The 23,204-nt window shown below is 37.0% G+C and overlaps 1 protein-coding gene across 3 annotated transcripts in view; it reads left to right on the top strand.

Annotated features, from left to right (window-relative positions):
- The window catches only part of RB1CC1 (RB1 inducible coiled-coil 1), a 136,583-nt gene that overhangs the window by 69,558 nt on the left and 43,821 nt on the right, over positions 1-23,204 (top strand). For all 3 annotated transcript variants that reach the window (XM_049860439.1, XM_049860440.1, XM_049860441.1), the window contains 3 exons: positions 7,669-7,871; positions 9,621-10,047; positions 16,023-16,193. In XM_049860439.1, the coding sequence (XP_049716396.1) occupies positions 7,669-7,871; positions 9,621-10,047; positions 16,023-16,193 (801 nt within the window). The remainder of the gene's footprint in view (positions 1-7,668; positions 7,872-9,620; positions 10,048-16,022; positions 16,194-23,204) is intronic.

Raw genomic sequence — 23,204 nt, forward strand, 5'->3', positions numbered from 1 at the left:
TATTCTGCATCTGGTTATTCCAGGATGGCACCTTCATCCAGAAGATCTCTCGCTTCTTTGTTTTGAGAGCTTTTTGAAGTGATCATGGGGTGCTTCTTTATGTTATTTGATATTGACTGTTGTCTCTGAGCCATCTATAGGTTATTGTGTTAGTTTATTTTATATTTGCTTATTGTATCCTAGCTTCTTGCTTTGTTTTGTTTTGATGTGCCCAAATATGTTGCTTGAGTGAGCTAGCTTGATTATTTTCACCTTTGAAGTTCTAACGTCCTGCCACCAGGCGGCTAGAGCTTTTACCATGTATATCAGCCCAAGAGTCCGTTTACTTTTCTTGTATGGATTCAGCTCAGGTGTCCAGGTAGTTGGTCATAAAGTGTGTGGTACAGGCTTCGTCCTACAGTCTTAGATGGGCAGGGGTGGTTGGTGTAGGAATCTGGTTGCAGCAGGGGGTCACAATGTGAACAATGGAGGGGGCTGACATTTGTCCCTGGAGTGTCTGTAAGGAAATCGCATCCCTGTTCCCTAGAGCACACATGTCGGTGGGTTCTGCAGACAGACCACGGGCACCCAGTTCTTTTGGTTGTAAGGACTGGGAGGTAGGTACCAGTTATCCTTGGACCTCTGTCGCAGGTTGCTGGGTGACCTGAGTGGAGCCACCAGTCCTTAGGTCTCTGATGTGGGTGGGTGAGGACCCTGTTTAATAGGCAAAGCTGTGCAAAATATCAAACAGCCACTTTTCCACCACACAGCTGAAAGAGTTGTAGTCTGCCAACAAGGGCCTACTGTCCTGAAATAGGCCCACGCAGGTCCATGCAGCGGGGAAAGGTGTTCAGAGTCCGTGGACCATTTATGCCTGGATAGGATCGCTTCTGTCCTAAGCTTCCTAGGTTAGTGGATCTGGCAGATTATCTTTTCCTCCAATTGTGAATTCATTCCTTCTCCAATGCTGGGAGAATGGCTCAGGGTGCTCAGCAGAACCTATCTCAGGCCCAGGGAAATCAAAGCCACTGAAGCAGCTTGGAGGCAGGGGGGCATGGTAAAATATATGGAAGTACTTAGCTTTTGCCGTTCTTCTCTGGTTCTGGAGGTGTGAGTTGGCTGTGTGGCTTGCTGTTTCTCCCTGAAGAAACAGTGGCTGAACGCTACCTCCAGCCCGCTGCTTTTGCTCCTGGGGATTGTGCCTGAGTATTCCTGGCAATTCAGGTCTGGCAGCTCCTTTCTGCTCCCGAACCGTCTCTCCTTCCTCCTGTTGCTCAGTCCGTTTTCTAACTTTGCCTTTAATGTTCAGGGCTCCTAACTTGTCATAAACATAATCGTTTCACTTATTTTTGGGGGTCTTTGTTGTAAGAGGGATCACCGGAAGCATCTGGCTAGTCTGCCATCTCCGCCCCGCCTCCCCCTTTTGAGTTCTTGACAGCAGCTTCCATGGGCGTTGATCGTGGATCCACATAAAATGAAATCCTTGACAACTTCAGCCTTTTCTCCATTTATCACGATGTTGCTTATTGGTCCAGTTGTGAGGATTTTTGTTTTCTTTATGTTGAGCTGTAATGTGTACTGAAGGCTGTGATCTTTGATCTTCATCAGTAAGCGCTTCAGGTCCTCTTTACTTTCAAGCAGGGTTGTGTCATCTGCATAATACAGGGTGCTAATGAGTCGTCCTCTAATTCTGATGACCCATTCTTCTTCATATAGTCCAGTTTCTCAGATTATTTGCTCAGTATACAGATTGAAGGGGTATGGTGAATGGATACAACCCTTGTGCACACCTTTCCTTCCTTTAAATCACTCAGTGTTCCCTTATTCTGTTCTGCTGACTGCCTCTTGGTCTATGTTCAGGTTCCTCATGAGCACAATTAAGTGTTCTGGAATTCTCATTCCTCGCAGTGTTATCCATAATTTGTTATGATCCACACAGTCAAATGCCTTTGTATAGTCATTAAAACACAGGCAAACATCTTTCTTGTATCCTCTGTTTTCAGCCAGGATCCATATGACGTCAGCAATGATATCCCTGGTTCCATGTCCTTTTCTGAATCTGGCCTGCATTTCTGGCAGTTCCCTGTCAATATCCTGCTATAGCTGCTTTTGAGTGATCTTCAACAAAATTTTACTTGTGTGTGATATTAATTATATTGTTCAATAATTTCTGCGTTCGGTGGGATTACCTTTCTTGGGAATGGGCATAAATATAGATCTATTCCAGTTGGTTGGCCAGGTTGCTGTCTTCCAAATTTCTTGGCATAGACACATGAGTATTTCTATTTCTTGAAACATCTCAGTTGGTATTCTATCAATTCCTGCAGCCTTGTTTTTCGCCAGTGCCTTCAGTGCAGCTTGAACTTCTTCCTATAGTACCATTGGTTCCTGCTCATAGGGAACCTCCTGAAATGGTTGAACATTGACCAATTATTTTTGGTATACTGACTCTGTATTCCTTCCATCTTCTTTTGATGCTTCTGAGTCGTTTAATATTTTCCCCATAGAATCCTTCACTATTGTACCTAGAGACTTGAATTTTTTTTCCTGAGTCCTTTCAGCTTGAGAAATGTAGAGCATATTCTTCCATTTTAGTTTTCCATCTCCAGGTGTTTGCCATGTCATTATAATACTTTACTTTGTCTTCTCGTGCTGACCTTTGAAATCTGTTCAGCTCTTTTACTTCATCGTTTCTTCCTTTTGCTTTAGCTACTGTATATTCAAGAGCAAGTTCCAGGATCTGTTTTGACATCTATTTTGGTCTTTTGTTTCTTTCCTGTCTTGTTAATGACCTCTTGATTTCTTCACGTATGATGTCCTTGATATCATTCCACAACTTGTCTGGTCTCCGGTCATTCATTTTCAACACGTCAAATTTATTTAGTGAAGTTTGTTCTTTAGTAGTTTCTTTAAGAAAGGATCATGGGAGCTGTGTTATCTGAATTATTGCCGATTTGCAAATATATGTAGGCTCCTGTTTTTGAAACATGACATAAAAGATGTTTATAAAAAAAAAAATTCTATATAATAATTATTAGGTTGTTGGTTACATGTAAAGTATTGTGTTATCATCTTATGTGTCTTTTTTGATGTAAATATTGTTCTGGAGACTTAGCATCTAAATACTCAGGGTACAAGTCTGAAGCCAAGTTGATTTCCTCCTGTCTTCTATCTTATAGTGATATAAAATTTTTTTTTTTTTTGCCCATAATGGTTGCTGTCAAGTCCATTCTGACTCATAGCGACCCTATAGGACAGAGTAGAACTGCCCCATAGGGTTTCCAAGGAACAGCTAGTAGACTCAAACTGACCAACCATTTGGTTAGCAGCCAAGCTCTTAACCACTGCACCACCAGGGCTCCTTTTTGCCCATAACCAAAAAAACCCACTGCCGTCGAGCCGATTCCGATTCATAGCGACCCTACAGGACAGAGTAGAACTGCACCATAGAGTTTCCAAGGAGCGCCTGGTGGATTTGAACCGCTGACCTCTTGGTTAGCAGCTGTAGCACTTAACCACTATGCCGCCAGGGTTTCCTTTTTGCCCATAGGATTGACTATTTCAAATGCATTTATTTTACTAGGTTATGACCTGCTGTTGATTGATCTACATTAGATTTTCCAGGGATAAAAAACGAAAACCAAACCCATTGCCATTGAGTCGATTGTGATCCATAGCGACCTGTCCCTTTTAATTTTCTGATGCACGTAGTCAAAATATTTGTCTTTTGTTTTTGTTCACTCATTGTTTCTGTTTTTTTTTTTAAGCTTAGAATTTTACTTTCATTGTTGTTGAAGAGGATGCACAGCAGAACATAGACCAATTCAAAAGTTCCTCCATGTAGAGTTCAGTGACATTGATTCCAGCCTTTGAGTTGTGCAGCCATTCTCATCTTCTTTTTCTGAGCTGTTCCTCCCTCATTAACATAAACCCACTGCCTCCAGGTTTCCTATTTTGAGTTGCTTTTGTAAGTTTGATCCCATAAAGGTAGATCTTAAAAGAGTACAATGTTCAAGACAGACATTCTTTACTAGTTAGGCTAAGCTATTGTTTAGTTTTAAGAAGACTTCAGGGGATGTTTTTGACATAAGGTTTAAAGATTTTTCTCAGGCCAGTAGTTTCAGGGGTTTGTCCAGCTTCCATGGCTTAGAATTTGAGATTCTGTTCTGCATTTCCTCCCATTCTGATCAGGATTCTTGTATAGAATTTTTTATCTAAATGTTCAGTAAAGGTAGTCGGGTACCATCCAGTTCTGCTCTCATGCCAAAGGAGACAGTTGTTCATGGAGATAATCACCACACATTCCATTTTGTCACCCTATTCCTGACTCTCCTCCTTCCTTTCTTGCTCCAGTGTCTAGAGACCAATTGTACCTTGAATGGCTCCTTGCAAGCTTTTAAGACCCCAGACCCTACAAAGCGAACTAGGAGGTATTGGACCAATAACTGGGATGTCCCATTGAAACCAAGACCTTAAACCTCCAAACCAAGGAATCAAATCCTGTGAGGTTTCTGGTTGTAAATAAGCAGTGTCAGTAGCTACTGTTTTTTTTTTTTTTTGTCGTTGTGTGTGTCACAACTTTCGCCAGTTCAGCCTTTTATAGATGTACAGCTTATTGATAGCAGTTACATTAATTGGCTGTGTAATCCTACCCTAATGCAGTTTTTTTCATCCCTGTAAACGGAAAGCCAGTGTTGCATGCTTTTATCTCAGTACATTTGCCTGTTCTCATGTTTTCATATAAGTGAGGTCATACGATATTTGTCCTTTGGTGATTTACTCATTTCACTCTGCGTAATGTCCCCAAGCTCCATGTATGTTGTAGCATGTATCAGGACTTCATTTCTCTTACTGGCTGAGTAGTATTCCATTGTATATATGTACCACATTTTGTTTATCCGTTTATCACAGATGGGCTTTGAGTATGTTTTTGCCTTTTGGCTGTTATGAATAGTGCTGCAGTGAGCATTAATGTACAAGTATCTGTTTGATATTTGCTTTCAAGTCTTTTGTGTATATACCTGGGAGTAGAATTGCTGAGTCATATGGTAGTTTTTAAGGAACTGCCACGCTGTTTTCTCCAAAGGCTGTACCATTTTGCATTCCTATCAGCAGTGGACAAAGGTTCCAGTTTCCACACATCCTTGCCAACATTTATTGTTTTCTGTTTTTTTTACATCTTAGCTCTACTAGTGGAGGTAAAGTGGTATCTCGTTGTGGTTTTCATTTGTATTTCTGATGGCTAATGATGCTGACCATCTTTTCATGTGTTCAGTGGCCATTTGAAAGTCTTTTTTATTGAAATGTCTATTCAGATGCTTTGTCCATTTTATGATTGAGTTTTTTGTCTTTTTGTTGCTAAGTGTTGGAAGTTTTATATATATTTTGGTTATTAGATTCTTATTGGCTATATGGTTTCCAAAGATATTCTCCCAGTCGGTAGCTTGTCTTTTCATTCTCTTGATAAAGTCTTTTGATGAACAAAAGTTCTTAATTTTATGAGGTCCCATTTACTTAGTCTTTTGCTGTTGTTATATTAAATAATCGTTTATTAGAAGCTAGGCAAGGGCTCCTTCTCTTGTCTCTTCTCAGTGTACAGTGTAGCCACTGATGTATTTTTTCCTATACTAATTTTTATCTCCTAATATCATCTTTAATGGATCTGTTATGAGCTCTTTTGTCTTTAAAAAAAAAAAAAATTTGTTGTTTAAATTCTTCAGGAAGAATTTTCTGATTCTTAATTCATATTAATTCATGCCTGATTCATTCATTCCTATCTGATCCAGGGCTGTCTTTATGTTCCCTTCCTCATAGTGCACGTTTTTTTTTTTCCCTTACAATAATTTAGTATAGATTTCATGTTAGTTCATCATTTTAAATTGTTGCTTATCTTCAAATGAGTTAAATTCTTCCCAGAATATAGGGTAGTTCCGGGTGCAGGACAGCATCTCCTAGCTCACAGAGAAGCCCCGGTAGAAGCAGGGTGTCTATGTGTGAGAGATTAAGGAAGAGATGGCTGCTCTTTCCTTCCCTGCGTGACCTCACAGATTTTTCTGGTATTTTGCTCAGTTAGAAAGCATGTCATATAGGTAGATTTTATAGTCTCCTCTCCTGCTGCTCTTGGTTTTCAGATAAGAGCTCCATGAGACTTGTGCGGCCGACCCCCGCTTTCTGTTTGTTTCCAAGGAGGGAGGATTTTGTTCTCCCCACGTTTTGTTAAAGATACACAGCAGAAGCACCTCTTTTATCTCTGTCCAACTTGGTCCAGTTCTCATAGTCTTCTCAGGGTTAATGCAGATACGTCAGGGAGCTTTTGTTTCTGGTTTCGCTTATTGTGTTTGGTTGGCTTCAGGGAGGAGGATCTGAAGAAGTCTCTACCTCATCCTCTCACGACAAGAACCTCTACTGTGTCTTACAGATAAGGAGAGAAGGACAGGTGCGATTATGTAATTTATTCAAGGCCAACGAGCCAGTTAGATTGAAGAGGGGCCACTTTTCTGTGGCCGGTGTTCTTTCCGTTCATGTCACTGTGCTTCCACAAAGAAAACACTAATATTTTACTTTTGACACTATTTCTTTTAAAAAAAAAAAAATTTTTTTTTCTTTTGGGCTCAATTTGTGTATTAACGTATTTTCTAAAGCAGTGGTAATTATGCTTTTAAATGCGTGTACAACTTTAAAATAATAGCAAGACGTATATGGAAAAAGTGAACTTTCTGTTCTGTTCTATTCCCTCGCTCCATCCAGTGATGAACAATTCAGTGTGTATTTTTCCAGACTCCATTTCTGATGTATCATAACTTAGATGAATAGCCCTTTGGATAAGTAGTTAAACTGTCTCTTCTTCCTTTTTTTGGCTATTAAACAATGCTGTAGTCAACATACTTGGATATTTGTATTTGTGTGTCTGTATAAGTATTTCTGCAGGATAGATTCCTGAAAGTAGAATTGCTGTGCCCAGTCATATATTTTATTTGATAATTGTGTCTACGTTGCTCTTTGTCCAACAATAGGCGTTGAGAGTATTTGTTTCCCCTCCTTGAAGACACTTTTGAATTTAATTTCGTCATTCTTATGAGCAGAGGATATGGTTCTTTATTGTTAATTTATTTTGCATTTCCTGGATTATTAGTGAGGTTGAACTCACAAATAATAACATACATTTATATGCAAGGAAATACACTTTTCACTTCTTTCCTTTTTCTCTTTATCTTCAGTTTTTGCCTTCTTTAGTATGTCGGCTTTAGATAAGTGTTCTATTTCCCAAAGGTGGCATCTTATGGGAATTCTTCTGTTGACAGTCTTTTGGGGTATCTGCTGAGAAGCATCTTACTATTCACATGCTGTGTGGTATTTTTAAGTTCTTAAGTGCATGAACGATTTTTCCGGTTGCCATCAAGTCAGCTCCAGCTTTTGTCAGTCTTTGATGTGTCAGAGTAGAATGGTGCTCCATAGGGTTTTCAGTGGCTGATTATTCAGAAGAAACTCGCCAAGCCTTTCTTCAGTTAGCAGCTGAGCGTGTTAACTATTTGTACTACCAAGGGATGCATGAACAATAAGGTAAACAAAAAAAATTCCTTTTAAAACAATTTCTTAAAAATCTACGTACACACATGCAAAAATGTGCACACAAACCATTGCCTTTTCTTACTCTCTTTTCTTCCCCCCCCCCTTTTTTTTTTAATATAGGAGATGTATGAAGTTGCCAAGAAACTTTGCTCTTTTTGTGAAGGTCTGGTTCATGACGAACATCTTCAACACCAAGGCTGGGCTGCTATCATGGCCAATTTGGAGGACTGTTCAAATTCATACCAAAAGCTCCTTTTCAAGTTTGAAAGTATTTATTCAAATTATCTGCAGTCCATAGAAGACATCAAGTTAAAACTTACTCAGTATGTTTGCCATTGAAATAGATAATGAGACATTTGTTTAAAATACTTTTGCAGTTTATCGTTAGTTTTAGTCACTGTAATTTTGTTTCTCATAGGCAGCATATTATAATTGACTTATTTTTAAAGATTTCTATGACAGAGATTGATAGATTCTAAAATTTAAAAATTATGGTAGATTTTATTTACCATATTTTTTAGTTTCTCGTATTCCTTTATGTACAAGGCTCAAAGTACGTTTGAAATCTTCATAAGAGGGAGAATCTTCGTCTACCTCTTGCCCTCCTATCAACTTTCCAAAAAAGAAAAAACAATAATGTGATAGTAACACATCTATAGAAATAGAAAAGCTATCAAAACATAGACAGTCAAGGAAAATGTTACATTTTCTTCTAAGTATTGCCATCATGATGATGTAAGTTTGGTAAGAGAAAAAAGCCGTTTTGTGCTAGTTTGATTTTATTTATTGTTGTTTGTACATTCACTTAGTGGTTCTGGAAAAAAATACACTAAACAAATACAGTATATAAAAATGAATGTAAAAATTAAAAAGAATTCAGTATGACTATAAAAAAATAGCCCTTTATTTGTATGTTTGTGCTTTCAATGAGGAGCCCTTGTGGTACAGTGATTAAAGTGCTTGGCTGCAAACCAAAAGGTTGGCGATTCAAGCCCACCATCTGCTCTGTGGGAGGAGGCTACTGCAGTCTACTTCTGTAAAGATTTACAGCCGTAGAACCCTACGGAGCAGTTCTACTCTGTCCTATAGAGCCTCTATGAGTCGGAATCGGCCCGACGGCCGTGGGTTTGGATTTTGGTGGGGTGCTTTCAATTTTTGTATTCAGTTTGTTTTTAATTTTTTTCTGATCTTTTGCGGGGGTGTGGTGGTTACTCTTGACCGTGAATTGTGGGGACGTTCTTTTTTTTTTCCCCCTTTATTTAGTCAAGTCAACCTCATTAATTCAGATTTCTCTAGTTTTTGGTATGAGTATCTAGACAGACATGGGGGCCTTAAGTTGGCAATGTTGCGAATATTGGGAAGGAAGGGGGTGACTGGTCAAATTAGTCACTAAGACTGGAAATAATTATTTAAAGTTTACGTAACAGTCTTTTTCAGGTAACTTCTTCCGTGAATTCTGTTAGGTATGTCAGTTTAACGTAGGGGCCTGCATCACTTTATGTGTGATTCTACAGAAATGGAATCTTTAGGATTTCACGTTGCCCATTGCGGTGACAGTATTCAGGGGTCTGTCTTTCGGTTTATTTTGGGAGTATAATGAAACCAAGGGTTATCCTAATCTTTTTTAAAATTGCTCATCTTGTATTTTTCATGTATCAAAAACATTTTAATGACTTAAAGATAAAGGTTACAATTTAAGTGGCAGCCATGGTGAATCTTTTTTTAAGAAATATCTATTTTTTATATCATAAGCTTTGATAAAAGCCAACTGTCTATGTGTTTAGCATAAACTGGTTTAGCTTTACCTTAGAGTGACATTTAACTGTGCTAGTGACGTCCTTCTGTCTCTCTGCTGTATCAGGCTTCTTTTAGAGAGCAGCACCTCATAGACTATTTGAAGCATGTATAATACATGTAATGTGTAATGAGGACTTGATGAGATTATATTTGTAATAAAATGTGCTTTTTTTCTTTCAAGCATGCTACTTCTTAAGTAGCCTAATTGTTTTACTGACAGATCTTTTTGTATTTTAAGATCTTAATGACAGATTTTTTTTTGTGTGTATTTTAAGTTTAGGAACAGCGGTTTCAGTAATGGCCAAGATTCCACTGTTGGAGTGCCTAACCAGACATAGTTACAGGGAATGTCTGGGAAGACTAGATTCTTTACCTGAACACGAAGGCTCAGAAAAGGCTGAGATGAAAAGATCCACTGAACCGGTGCTCTCCTCTGAGACGCCTAGAACAACTAACAGATCGTCATTAACCTCATTTCCCAAGTCAGTGGAAGATGTCATGCCAGATGCTGCAGATGGCGAAGGTGGCAAAGAAGTTAGGGAATCCTGTCACACTGCTGTCCAGCATGACGGAGCTTCAGTGGGTGCCAAAGATGATGATCTGCCTTTTTTCAATGTTTCTCTATTAGACTGGATAAATGTTCAAGACAGACCTAATGATGTGGAATCTTTGGTCAGGAAGTGCTTTGATTCCATGAGCAGAGTAAGTAATGTTAATTTAATATTTCTGGAGTCTTATTTTAGCTTAGGAATTATTAGATTGGGAATTTTGTTTTAACTGAAATAATGAGCCTTGTAGTAAAACTTCTTAACAAACTCTGTGACCTTGGACAAATCAGATTATTTCACATGTATTTTTATGAATTGATGGTAAATTTGTGAAGAGGCAATATAGTAACATTTCCAGGGCAGTGCCCAACTTTTCAAGTATGCATTCAAACAGTGATGAGTTTTTTTAATTTTTTGGTAGGGGGGACTTGTTGTACCACATGGATATTTTAATTTCTCCTATCCTTTCATTTCTTTATACAGTTATACCTTTATCTGCTAGGTGAGACTTGCATAGACCTGTTGTTTTTCTTTCCTGTGCCTTGAGGACTGTGCACTCTGAGTAAAATGGTAATATTTGACCATCTCTCCTGTTACATTAATAATGAATCAGAATGTTCAGACCTGCGTGTGCTGTAGAACTTTCAGGTGTTTTTGAGGAATATTTACATGCAGTTAAATCACAGCTCACAGGTGGTTAGTTAAGGAGTAACCAGCACTCAAAACAAGACATTAAACATATACATTGCCCAGAAAATCCCCCTTGTGCTTATTTTCAATCACATTCCCCCTAGAGGGAACCTCTTTCTGACTTTTAAAAGAAGAAATTTTACATACATCTTCCTGAAATCTTTAAAATTCAAAATTTAGACATTGCTTTCCAGTTACATTTTATAATTATAATGAGCTTATGTTTTGGATTATGGTCTCTCCAAGTATACTTGCAAAAATTTTTAAACCTGGAGGAATAAATACCTCTTCATATCTGAACCATAACCTGATACAAAATCTTTGTTTGATGCAGATTGGGCATATGTTTCAGCGATGCAGAAATAATATGTTTTAAAGGCAGCTTTTGTCTAAAGAAAGTACAAGGGGTACTCAATTAGAAAAGAGACTTGATCTTTGATTCACTGTTCAGAGAACACAGATTGTCTGGGATGCCCGGAATACAGCGCATACTTACTTAAATTAATAGATCTGCTTTTTTGGTGGATTCCAACTGCCAGCCTTTTGGTTAGCAGCTGTAGGTCTTAACCTCTGCACCACCATCCAGTAGATGCTAGTGACATGGAAAGCATTTAAAAATAAGTTTCTAGGTTTCTTAATTCTTTCTGTTCCCATTTACTTGATGACAGCTGTTAGGGTAGGCATTTCATTTTGACCATTTATTATTTTTCTTCAAAGAAAGATTCAGTTAGGGTATGTTTGCTAAGGCAGGGAAGTATGTGTGTATGTATTACACAAGATTTACTGCCAAAAATGAATGAAAACTAGTGTTCCTGCTTAAACTATCAATATTTAAATGACAAAAAAAATCTGTAAAAAAAGCAGACTTGAAATCTGCTTTGTGTTTGCATGTTTAGATGAGAGATCTAGCAGAGTCAGGTTTTGTTCATATTATATGAGAAGAGGGAAGAAATAATGATCTTCTGGGTTAATAAAGAAAATTCACAAGTATTTATATGTTGGGAAAACAAGTTGGTAATAGTATCATTACTGGGGAAATCACATTGTTAGTTGAGGCAGCCATTCAGAATTTATAGAATTTGAAATCGTAAAGATATTTTAAATAACCTTTGTATAGAAAAGCAAATTAAATACGCTGATTTGGTTATACTCTTTTTTTAACTGTGCTTTAGGTGAAAGTTTACAGCTCAAGTTAGTTTCTCATACAAAAATTTATACACATATTGTTATGTGACCCTAGTTGCAATCCCTATAATGTGACAACACGCTTACCCTTTCCACCCCAGGTTTCCTATGTCCATTCATCCAGCTCCTATCCCTTTCTGCCTTCTCATCCTGTCTCCAGGCAGGAACTGCCCATTTGGTCTCATGTATCTACTTCAAGTGAGAAGCACACTCTTCATGAGTATGATTTTATGTCTTATAGTCCAGTCTAATCTCTGTCTGAAGAGTTGGCTTTGGGAATAGCTTTAGTTCTGGGTTAACAGACAGTCCAGGCACCATGTCTTCTGGGGCTTCTTTAGTCTCAGTCAGACCATTAAGTCTGGTCTTTTTATGTGAATTTGAGTGCCGCACCACACTTTTCTCCTGCTCTGTCAGGCACTCTCTGTTGTTTCCTGTCAGGGCCGTCATTGGTGGTAGCTGGGCACCATCTAGTTCTTCTGGTCTCAGGCTGATGGAGTCTCTGGCTTATGTGGCCCTTTTGTTTCTTGGGCTAATACTTGTGTCTTTGGTGTTCTTCATTCCCCTTTGCTCCAAGTGGATTGGGGCCAGTTGATTCATCTTAGATGGCAGCTTGCAAGCTTTAAAGACCCAGTTGCCACTCACCAAAGTGGGATGGAGAACATTTTCTTAATAAACTCTTAACGCCAGTTGGTCCCCAAACCTCTGCCCTTATTTCTTATAAAAGTATTTAACACTGACCAAAATACAGCACTTTCATCAGTTGCACATACCTATTAGATTAGAAAAATAATTTCAAAAAACACGTTTTGAAGAATTTGTTTATAGATTGGTGCTTCTATTTTACACAAAATGGGATATTCTGTTAAAATCACTGTACTGCATTATGCCATGATGGGCTTTTTTTTTTTTTTTTTTTTTTAAATATTGTTTTATTGTCTTTTGAGGTGAAGGTTATTCAGCAGTTTAGTTTCCCGTTCACCAGTTTCTGTACAGGGTGTTCAGTGACGTTGGTTATGTTCTTAACAGTGTTTGAGCATTCTCATGATTACTGTGTTGGTTGTTCCATTTCCATTAATCCAGTTTCCCTGCCCCTTTACATTCTCGTCTTGGTTTTAAAGTAATTGTTGACTGTTTGGTCTCGTATAGATGGTTTTTTAAAGGATGGTAGTACTTAGGAGTGACATTCTGTTTTGAGCCAATTTGTTATTAAGGTACTAGATGATAGTGTTTTTATCGGGTTAATAATTTTCTCTTCTCAGGAGTTCTATATATTTATGCTCGATATAGTTTTGCTTTTTCATCTCCTTTAGGTAAAACTTGAACAAACCTGTGGTTTTTTTGTTCCTGTACCGTGAATGTCAGATTCAGGTGTCTTTCTCAAGAAATAAGTTTAAGACCTAGACTATGGAACTTACACAGGATTTGGAGTAAACTCCTGGCACTGCCATTCACTTATTACCAGAATTATCACTTAACAGTTTTAATCTGCAGTTTTATGTCATTTGTTTGGATTGATAGATGCTAGTTTTATGAATTAGTTTTTTTTTCTGGTAGGTTATTTGAGCTCATTTCTAAGCTGTCCAGTCGTAGCAATGTCTTAGTATTTCTAGCAGGATCTTGTTGGAATACTATTGTTTGCCCTATGCAATGGGATGTGGGTTTAGAGGTGGGATGGGGAGAATGGAGAGGCTAAGAAGTTTTTTCTTATTTTTGCACTTCTTCTGTAAAGCAACGATAATGTTAGTCTCTGTAGGCGTCAAAGAGCCAAGAGTAAAAATTAATGTAGCAGTAAGTGTTTAATTTGCTAATTATTAATATTATTATTCTGTGGCTTAAAATAATCTGAAAATTTTCTTCCAAGTCTTCATTTGGAAATTTTAATTTTCATTACTCATGGACAAATGGAATTAAAATATTAAGGAGAGTAAAATTTTAGGAAGTCAGGCTGTATAGCCTGTATTTGGTGAGTCACCATTAGTGCAGTTGCAATATACAGCTAATCCCCAACTTATGATGGGGTTCTGTTCCAACAGCTTCCTCATTAGTCAGTTCTGACGTAAGTCGAATACCTCTTTTTTTTTTTTAGCTTTTATTATTGCCTTTTATTATCAGTATATCAGTATCTATATAAATTGATCTTTATTTGCCTTTGGGGATTGGAAACATTACATGTAAACTTACAAATATATTTTAATGCATACATAAAAAAATACACAAACCAGAAAAATTTACTCTGACAATGAATAGTTGGAAGACGTTGGCGTTGTATCAGTTGCAGTAATAACTCCACTTGTGGAGGGTTCTGGATTGTCTGGATTATCCCTGGGAGTGGGGGTGGCGTTTCTGGTCAGAAAATTAGAATTGTCTTTTTTTCTTCATATATCTTGTGATAACATCTCCCTGCTTTCCCAATCTGCCTGTCGACTTTAGCAAAGTGATCAGTGTTTGATTCTGTGTTTTCAAGCAACTGAAACTCTCATTCAGTTTAGAAAACTATACGGCAGTGCTTTGAACAGTAAATCATAAAATTGAAAATCAGTGAGTGAACATCCGAGAATGATAACAGCAAATTACTTACTGCAACGCTGTGTAGCGTGTATTACCAACAATAAGATGTACAAAAAAGAAAGGCGGTCCTAAGTGCAGTTCCATGTAACTCGAAAATGTCCTAAGTTGGGAGTTGTACTTTCAGTTGTTTATGAAATGCAGACACATAATCAGATGGCTTGGTTTTGTGATTGTTTTACCTTCCTTGAGTCATAGCTGTGTTAAATTTATGCATAGTTGTAATTCTGCCCAGGTTGACAGTTTGAGCCAGCTTTAATCTTCTTTTTCACCCGCTTATCTCCCTTATGATTTGCAGTCAGTCTTTGCATTGTGCAGGACTGTGTAAGGGAAATGCAGGCACCTTGGACTCCTACCGTGACATGGAGAAAAGCGAGGGAACATGCGCAGATGCACAAGTTTCAGTTATGACAATATTGTGCAGAAAGGGGGCTACCCATACTTAAATAGTTTGCTTTGTTAGCTTTTTTGGTGGTGGTAGATTCTAGATTTAACAAGAGATTTTCAGCTTTAAATGCTTTTGTGTGCTCTTTATGTACAAGAATACCGCATAAAATAAACAAGTCTTTTGACTATAGAGAAAGGATTGGAGGTAGTATATAGCCAGAATTTTTTAAGTCAAAACAGATGGGCTTAAAGAACTGTGATCCAGTAACAAGCTTTGTGGACAAAGACTAGAAACACCAGGGTTTGTCTGGACATAACAGGTAATTAAATTTGAAAAAAAGGCAGCCTGGAAAGATTTACTGATGTCTGATCAGATCACTGAAGGCTCTACTGTAAAAAAAAAAAAACTAGTTTTTAGTTTTTTTTTTTTTTTACTGTAGTCTGTGTTTATTCTGGTGGTTTGTGCTTAGAAGGAAGGAAGCCATTAGGGGATTTCATCAGGAGACACATATAATGAGCCATTAATAGAAGACATCATTATTGATACCCGTGTGGAGATATCAGCAAGCAATCGTAAACAGGTTAGGAATTTGTGAAAAATATAAGGGATTGAAATAAGTTTCAGAGTTGGTAAGTCATGCTTAATGGTGAAATCACATACGGAAGAGAAAAAATGGGCTAAGGACAGACTTGTGAATCACCTGTATTTAAGGATTAGAGCCAGAGAAAGACACTCTGATAGAAACTCTTAACTGAGAGGAACCAGCAGAGGCAATGACCCACAGCATGTAGAGTTAGGACAAGGTTATATAAAAGCCTCACGTGAATGTTGGCAGAGCAGCTTTCATGGAGAGTGCAGACAAAGGCAGCCAGCCTCTTTACTTGCAAAGGAAAAGAGAGCATTATTGAGAGAAATTTTTTAGGTTCCATGAACTCAAGCAAATTTGTAGAATTAAAGCCAGGGAACAGGAGAGATTGAATGGTGAGAAAGAGTATTGTGATTTAATCATTAACTCTACTTTATTCTGTAAGGACTTTAAAACAAAATATATTGATTGAAATAGGTAATTCCTGGAACTATATTTCTGATTATGTATCCCATAGCATTTTATAGTAATTGTGTTTAGCTGTTCTTTACTTTCCCGTGCACGAACCACTCATATTCCCCATACTTTTGCTTTTCTGTATTTTTCTGTACTGCTTAGATTTTCTCTAAAGCAGTGTACCAAAATAGCATGAAATATGTTTTAAACTATCATGTTTGCTGCAGATCTTATTCATATATGTTTCCTTGTCATTTAGCTTGACCCAAGGATTATTCGACCATTTCTAGCAGAGTGCCGTCAAACTATTGCCAAACTTGATAATCAGAATATGAAAGCCATTAAAGGCCTTGAAGATAGGCTTTATGCCCTGGACCAGATGATTGCTAGCTGCAGCAGACTGGTGAATGAACAAAAAGAACTTGCTCAGGTACTTTTAAGACAAGGAAATTGTATTTTTTTTTCATAGAAGTATGGCATGTGAATATCCATTTGGTGTGCATCATGTCTTCACTTCATCCTTGAATGTGTGTGGTCATTGCAGTGTTACTGTTCCTGTGTAGTGAAAAGGAAAGCCATGTTTTAATGGTTGGGTTTAGTAAAGTGATTTCTCACTTTTGACGAGTGAATAAAGCACTGAGGCTTTAGGTGAAAATTGAAAGATAAACTATGAAAATACTACTAGAAACTGGACAGAGATCAATGGAGGTTGTGATTTGGGACTTTTAGTAATGTGGTTCTCATTTATCAAAGTTGTATTGCTATTAGACTTCTTTGCCTGTAGTTAGACATTTTTGATATATTGAGAGCATATGATAAAAGTCATCATTGTACTAACCATTTCAGTACTTCCTGCTATCCACTCAAAAACAAAAACAAAAAAAAAAAGATTTTTACAGGACAGAAGGAAAACATGAAATCTTGAAGATCTTATTAATACTTAGGTTTCAGGTCTAATTTAATGAAGTGTTACAGGAACTCTTGTCAATTTTCCCCACATTGGTGACTTTATGTTATGACTGGTTTGTCCTCCAGCCCCCTGACAAGTACTGTGGCAAAACAGCATTTAGCAAACCGTTGAATTTTATAATCTGATTTTAATTCATACTTTCCTAGTTTTTTTGTCTTAGTCATCTAGTGCTGCTATAACAGAAATACCACAAGTGGCTTTAGAAAGAGAAATTCATTCTCTCACAGTCTAGATGGTTAGAAGTCCAAATTCAGGGTGCCAGCTCCAGGGGAAGGCTTCTGTCTCGGCTCTGGGGGAATGTCCTTGTCATCAATCGTCCCCTGGTCAAGGAGCTTCTCAGCACAGGCACCCTGGGTCCAAAGGATGTGCTGTTCTCCTGACTCTTGTTTCTTGGTGGTTTGAGGTCTCCATGTCTCTCTGTTGACTGCTTTCTTTTATCTCTCAAAAGAGATTGATTTAAGACACAACCTAATCTTGTTGATTGAGCCCTGCCTCATTAACATAACTGCCGATAATCACAGCTTATTAACATCGGGGAGGTAGGATTCACAACACATAGGAAAATCACATCAGATGACAAAATGGTGGACGGTCACACGGTACTGGGAATCATGCCCTAGACAAGTAGACACATTTTTAGGGGACACAATTCAATCCATGGCACCTTTCCTCAGCCAGTAATCTCCTAAACACGTATACAATGTGGTATAGGTAGATAAAGATACAGAGTTTGTTACTTTTACATAAGTTTAAAATATTTTTTGCATTTAAGTGAATTCCCTAGTTATATTCACTTTCCCTGAGGTGACTAAAGTATAGCCTTTCACAGCTTTCACCGTGCTTTTATGTATGTGTGTAGATGTAGTAGTATATGTGCTGAGTAGTTTTTAGATAGTTTAAGTAAATAAGATTGTAATAGATTCATTAATATGTAACTTTTATGCTTTTTATCTTTTCAAGATATTTATTATTTATTTTTCTTTATCATGAAATACAGTAGACACAATACACATACAAAAGCACACAACACGTCATTATAGCTTGATGAATTACAACAAAGTAAACAGACATGTAGCAGCAGCCCTCATCAAGAAGCCGAGCATTGCCAGCACCCCAGAATTACCTTCTGACCATCATATTCACTATTCTTTTTCTTCCCAGTAGTCGTCGTTCTCACATCTAAATCTAACACGATAGCTTAGTTGTGCTTGTGTTTTTATTTATATAAATGAAATCCTACAAATGGTATATTAGTGCATATGTGCACCGTTTTGTTTGGGAGTATCCTTACGAGTGGAGTTGCCCGAGTAGAATTGCTTGTGTCTTTAGTGTGTTTATTTTCATTTTAGTAGGTATTGGCAGACTATTTTCCAAAATGCCCAACAACTGTTTATGAGAGTTCCCGTTGTTCTACTTCCTCCTCACATTAAATATGTGTGTTTTCATTATTTTAATTTAGCCATTCTGATGAGTAGGTGGTGATATCTTTTGTGGCTTTTATTTACATTTCCCTGATTGCTAACTGTTGTATGTTTCCTCCTTCTCCTGAATCTTGGCTCCTTCACTGCTTCCTTAAGTTTGGTCTAAATTATAGGCCATTCTAGTCATTTCATTCCAGTCTACCTTTGCTGGAAACAACTATGAATTCTTGATCTTTTGCTTCTTTTCCAGGGTCATTCTTTTTTAAGCCTCTATAGAATGAATAGGAGCCCTGGTAGCATAGTGGTTAAAGCACTCAGTTGCTAACCAAAAGGTGGTCAGCAGCTCGAATTCCCCAGCCACTCCACAGGAGAAAGAGGTGGCAGTCAGCTTCTATAAAGATTTATAGCCTTGGAAACCCTATGAGCCAGTTCTACTCTGTTGTTCAGAATTGACTCGACGGCAGTGGGTTTTAGTTTATAGAATGAGTGAAACAATTTATTTAACCATATTTTTCTTTACGGTCATTTAAGTTGTTTTCATTTTTCCTTATTACAAATTTTTTTTTTTTTGTATATTCCAGTGCATCTATCTTTATATGTTCTAGTATTTCTTTTGAAGCAATCTCTAGAAGGACCCTAGGGTGTCTGTGCATTTTAAATATTAATAAATATTGTTATATTGACCTCCTTAAAAGCAAAATCCGTCAACACTCACAGTAGCTAATAAGAGCCGTCTCCCTCATAGCATGTTTGCCATGTGTTTTCTTTTATGAATTTTCATTTGCCAATATTTCTGTTGAATTTTTGTCTCAATGTTTTTGTTTTATATCATCTGGATAATCCTTATAAATAATGTGTATTGCCTCTGTCTCTTTGTTGATAGTATTACACAAATTGTTGTACAGAAATTTTAAATTTTGGTGTAGTCAAGTTTATCAGTCCTATATTTTTTCATATTTAGTTCCTCTCATGACTCTTCATTCATTCATTGACAATCTCCACGTTTCTTTGTAACCGTTTCTCACATTGAATAGACCAGGATTTCTGACTCTTTTATCTTAAGTAATCATACTATATTCTCTTTGCTTTGAGAAATCTCCATTGGTTTTTTAAAATATTGTTAATGTTCCTGCCACTTTATATCCCTTCAGATCTTCTCTGCTTAATCAGGCAGAAACACTGAATGGCTCTGCATTTGATGGTAATTAAAAAGAATCTGTTGCTGATGTTGTCCTCAAATCTGCATTGGATACAGCAAATGGAGTTTTGTCATACAAGAATAAGTCATTCTTCTGGGAGTGTGGTTGTTAGGATCAGTGGAGAGTGATAGTATTATTCTCCCTCCCCACCAAAAAAAAAAAAAAATTCAGGAATACATTTCTTTTAGATCTGAGCCTTGCTTTCTGAGCTTTCAGTCTTTCCTGAATTCAACCTGAAATGTAATTCATTATTCCCAGAGGAATTACAAAACTAATTTTTGGTGTCTTGTGTTTTAAACACCTGCTTTCCTCCGAATTTATTTTTTGTTAATGTTTTAAACAGTAGTGGCTCATTTAACTTTTAGAACACCTCACCGTAACTGGTATTTAAACTTTTGAAAAATAATTTTTTTTTCTTTGGTTTTGGTACCTCAAGTAGTATAATCCTCGCAGACATTGATAGGCATTTAATTATTTAAGTTCTTCAGTGAATTTTCTGGTAGTTAGCATTTCAATATTATATTTCTCAGTGTTTGGAAATCCTCTAAATTGTTTACTTACATAATCAGAGCAAAAGTATAAAGTAAATAAAAACCTAGGCTTAAGGAACATAAATTTCACCTGGGTATTATTCCGGGGTGACTCTGGATGTGAGAAGTTAGGTAAAATAAAATATTATTCTCAATGAGCTCATGAGAGAAAGTTAGGTGTGGTATACTGAATACTCTTTGTTTTCCTGTGTTAGGTGCCAAGAGATGTGCAGAAGCAGGTTTAAACTGAAAAATCATTTCCTCAGAGAGGCTTTTTCTGGTCTTGTAGCATAAATCCAGTTTTTCTCTTAGCAGTACTTCTTGCATTACAATTATAATTAAATGATTACTTTTATACATTGTATTTAAAATATAAGCTCCAAGAAGGCAGGACTCTGGTCTCTCTTTGTCATTGCTGATTGCTGTATCCACAATATCTTAAGACAGTTCCTGACACATAGTAGGCACAATAAATACTTGTAGAATGAGAATTTGAGTTAATATGGCTTTGAGCGTGGAAAAAAAGAACTCTCTTTAATGTATTGCTGGCCTAGAGGCTTTTGCTTGAGTACTTTATTATTTGCAGATGTCTCATCCATCAGCTTTGTTCCTGCTACTAGTCTTTTCCCTATTGCAGATTTTTTTTCCCCTTTATCAGCACTGTCTTCAGAATGTAGTTTGGCCATAGTATATAAATTCAGATTAACCAATTTTAGGCTTAATTTTCAGTCTTGCCATACACATTTACAAAGTAATGTAGTACATTTGAGCTACATAACAATTAAATCTTCTAACCACCCCCAAGTAAAGAAAAGGGAAAAGGAATAAAGGAAAGGTATTTATTGCCTGAACATCTCATCTGATAAAGACCAGCTTTAAAGGAGTAATTTCTTTTAAACCACAACACACATGAGGATCTTTTGTAAGCATCTCTACCTGGTCTGGCAGAGAAACCTTACCAAACCTTTGTAGCTGAGCAACACTGGAGCCCTGAAAATTCATTCAGTGTGTGTGTGTCGTTTCTTTTAGCCATCTTCTTATCCTCGAGGATTGCCAGCAAAACAGGGAAACGATAGGGAGAGTGGTGGTGTGAGTACTGTAGTAACCAACTGGCAAGTAATTACATTTCTTTAGAGTATTGTTGTGATTGTTTAATTCTTGTGAAGTACTCTAGCAAAATTCAAAATTAGAAGGATATGATGTAGTTTGTAAGTTCTGCTATCATCTTTCCCTCAGTCTGCCCCCCGCCCCGTCTTTTTAAATTACAGGCCTTGTAGATATCAAGCCTTCATTACACATGAGAATATTGGTACTAAATGGCTTACCAGGGTTTTTTTCCTCTTTAGTCTAAATTATACTCAGAATGGGTTAACAAATGTAGGATTTTATTTTCCTGAAAAACAAGAGAACACTTTTCCTTTCCTTGGCAACACTTGGAAACTTCTTTTTGGTGTAAGGTAATCCATTACTAATGGTTTAGATTTGGGGGCTGATTTTATATTTGGATTGATTTAAAAAATAACTAAAAACCGATCAAGAATTTCAATTAAGTAGAGATAAAAGCAGTAGGTTATTTTTAAAGAGATGAACTACAGAAAAATTATAGCTACAAGCAAGTTTAGAGCATATTGAAAGAAAAATAAGGTAAAGTTACTATTGAAATTATCTTGTTTTCAGGTACTAAACTTCATTTTCATACGCACAGACAAATAAATATCCATCCTTTTATCATGACCCTGGTGATATTCAGTAAAACGTGAAACAGAGAGGAGGGAATACTACCAAAAAGTAGAAGACACACTCTTGGGCCTTTGCTATTCGTATACTTAAGTTCCTAGAAGGATCATTGTCTATTACAGTAGCAGTGTGGCGATCACATAGATATCCAAAACTCTCAAAGCTTCTATAACATACATGTTAACCACTGTATTTTTACCCTAATAACGCGCTCCTTCTACGTTTGCTTGCCAGCCACACCTTCAGCCCATGATGTATTTTCTTAAGCACCACTGTGCCAATTTTTTTTTTTAATATGGCACTATTAAAAACAAAAACATAATGTGCTCATGAAAACACATCGAGGAGGGTGGGAGCTGTTCACAAATGTAGGAGGTGCATGTTATTTGCTTAAAAATACAGTATTTAGTTAATAGAGTAAGAACAAAACCTCACAGTAACAATAAAAAGACCTAGTAATAATTTACTTGATATATTTTGGGACCTATAGAAAACAAACTGAAAATACTTGATCAAGAGATATGAAAGACTAAATTTTAAATTTGGCGGATAGCCTAAACATAATACCTATTTGACAAAATGATGCACCTAGGAAAATAAATGAGTAAAAATAGCTAAGAAAAAATGTGAAACATTTTTTCCTACCAAATAATAAAGTACACTGTAAAATTAGATCATTCAATCATTGTTCTAAAGATAGGTGCATATATTAATAGAATAAAATATAGTCCAGAAATACTGGAGAGAGGAATGGATTTTCAATAAATATTGCAAAGACAATTATGTTTTATTCGAAGAAGGAAGTTAAGTAAATTCCAGCTAGATTAAATAATTAAAAGATAAGTTTTCATTTCTCTGGGATAAATGCCCAGGAGTCAGTTGCTGGGTCCTGTAGTAGTTATGCATTCAGTTTTATAAGAAACGGGTAGACTGTTATCCTGAATGGATGTCCTTGGTTTTTTAAGACTCTTCTATTGGGAGTGGCAGGGTGGCTGTGTTTTCTAGCTTTTGTGTTTGCCTAATCAGTAATTGGCTCAAGTTTTAATGGCTTTGTTTTACTCAAACATGTTGAATAAATTCAAACAGTGTTCTAAATATACTGTGCTAGCCTCTGTTCTAGATTCTTAACTTCATGATGTATCTTAAGAATGTAAAATTACTCTCTGAGCACTGAACCTAGTGTGAGTTTCATTTATATTTTCCAAGCAGAGAAAAACATAATTGTTGGCTGTTTATCTTACTTAATCTAATTTTCTTAAATTGAACTTTAGATGAACATTTACAGAACAAACTAGTTTCTCATCAAACAGTTAGTGTACACGTTGTCGTATGAGATTGGTTAACAACCCAACAACATGTAAGCAATCTCCCTTCTCAACCCTGGGTTTCTTATTACCAGCTTTCCCGTTCCCTCCTACCTTCCAGTCCCTGCCCCAAGGCTGGTGCACCCCTTTAGCCTGTTCGTTTGGCTGAAGGATGAACATCAGGAGTGACCTCATTACTGAGCTGAAAGGGTGTCCAGGGGCCGTACTTTCAGGGTTTCTGAAGTCTGGTTGGAATTTTTTCTCCAGCTCTTTTGTGGAC

This window comes from Elephas maximus, chromosome 19 (genome assembly GCF_024166365.1).
Source record: "Elephas maximus indicus isolate mEleMax1 chromosome 19, mEleMax1 primary haplotype, whole genome shotgun sequence".
NCBI classification, from domain to species: Eukaryota; Metazoa; Chordata; class Mammalia; order Proboscidea; family Elephantidae; genus Elephas; species Elephas maximus.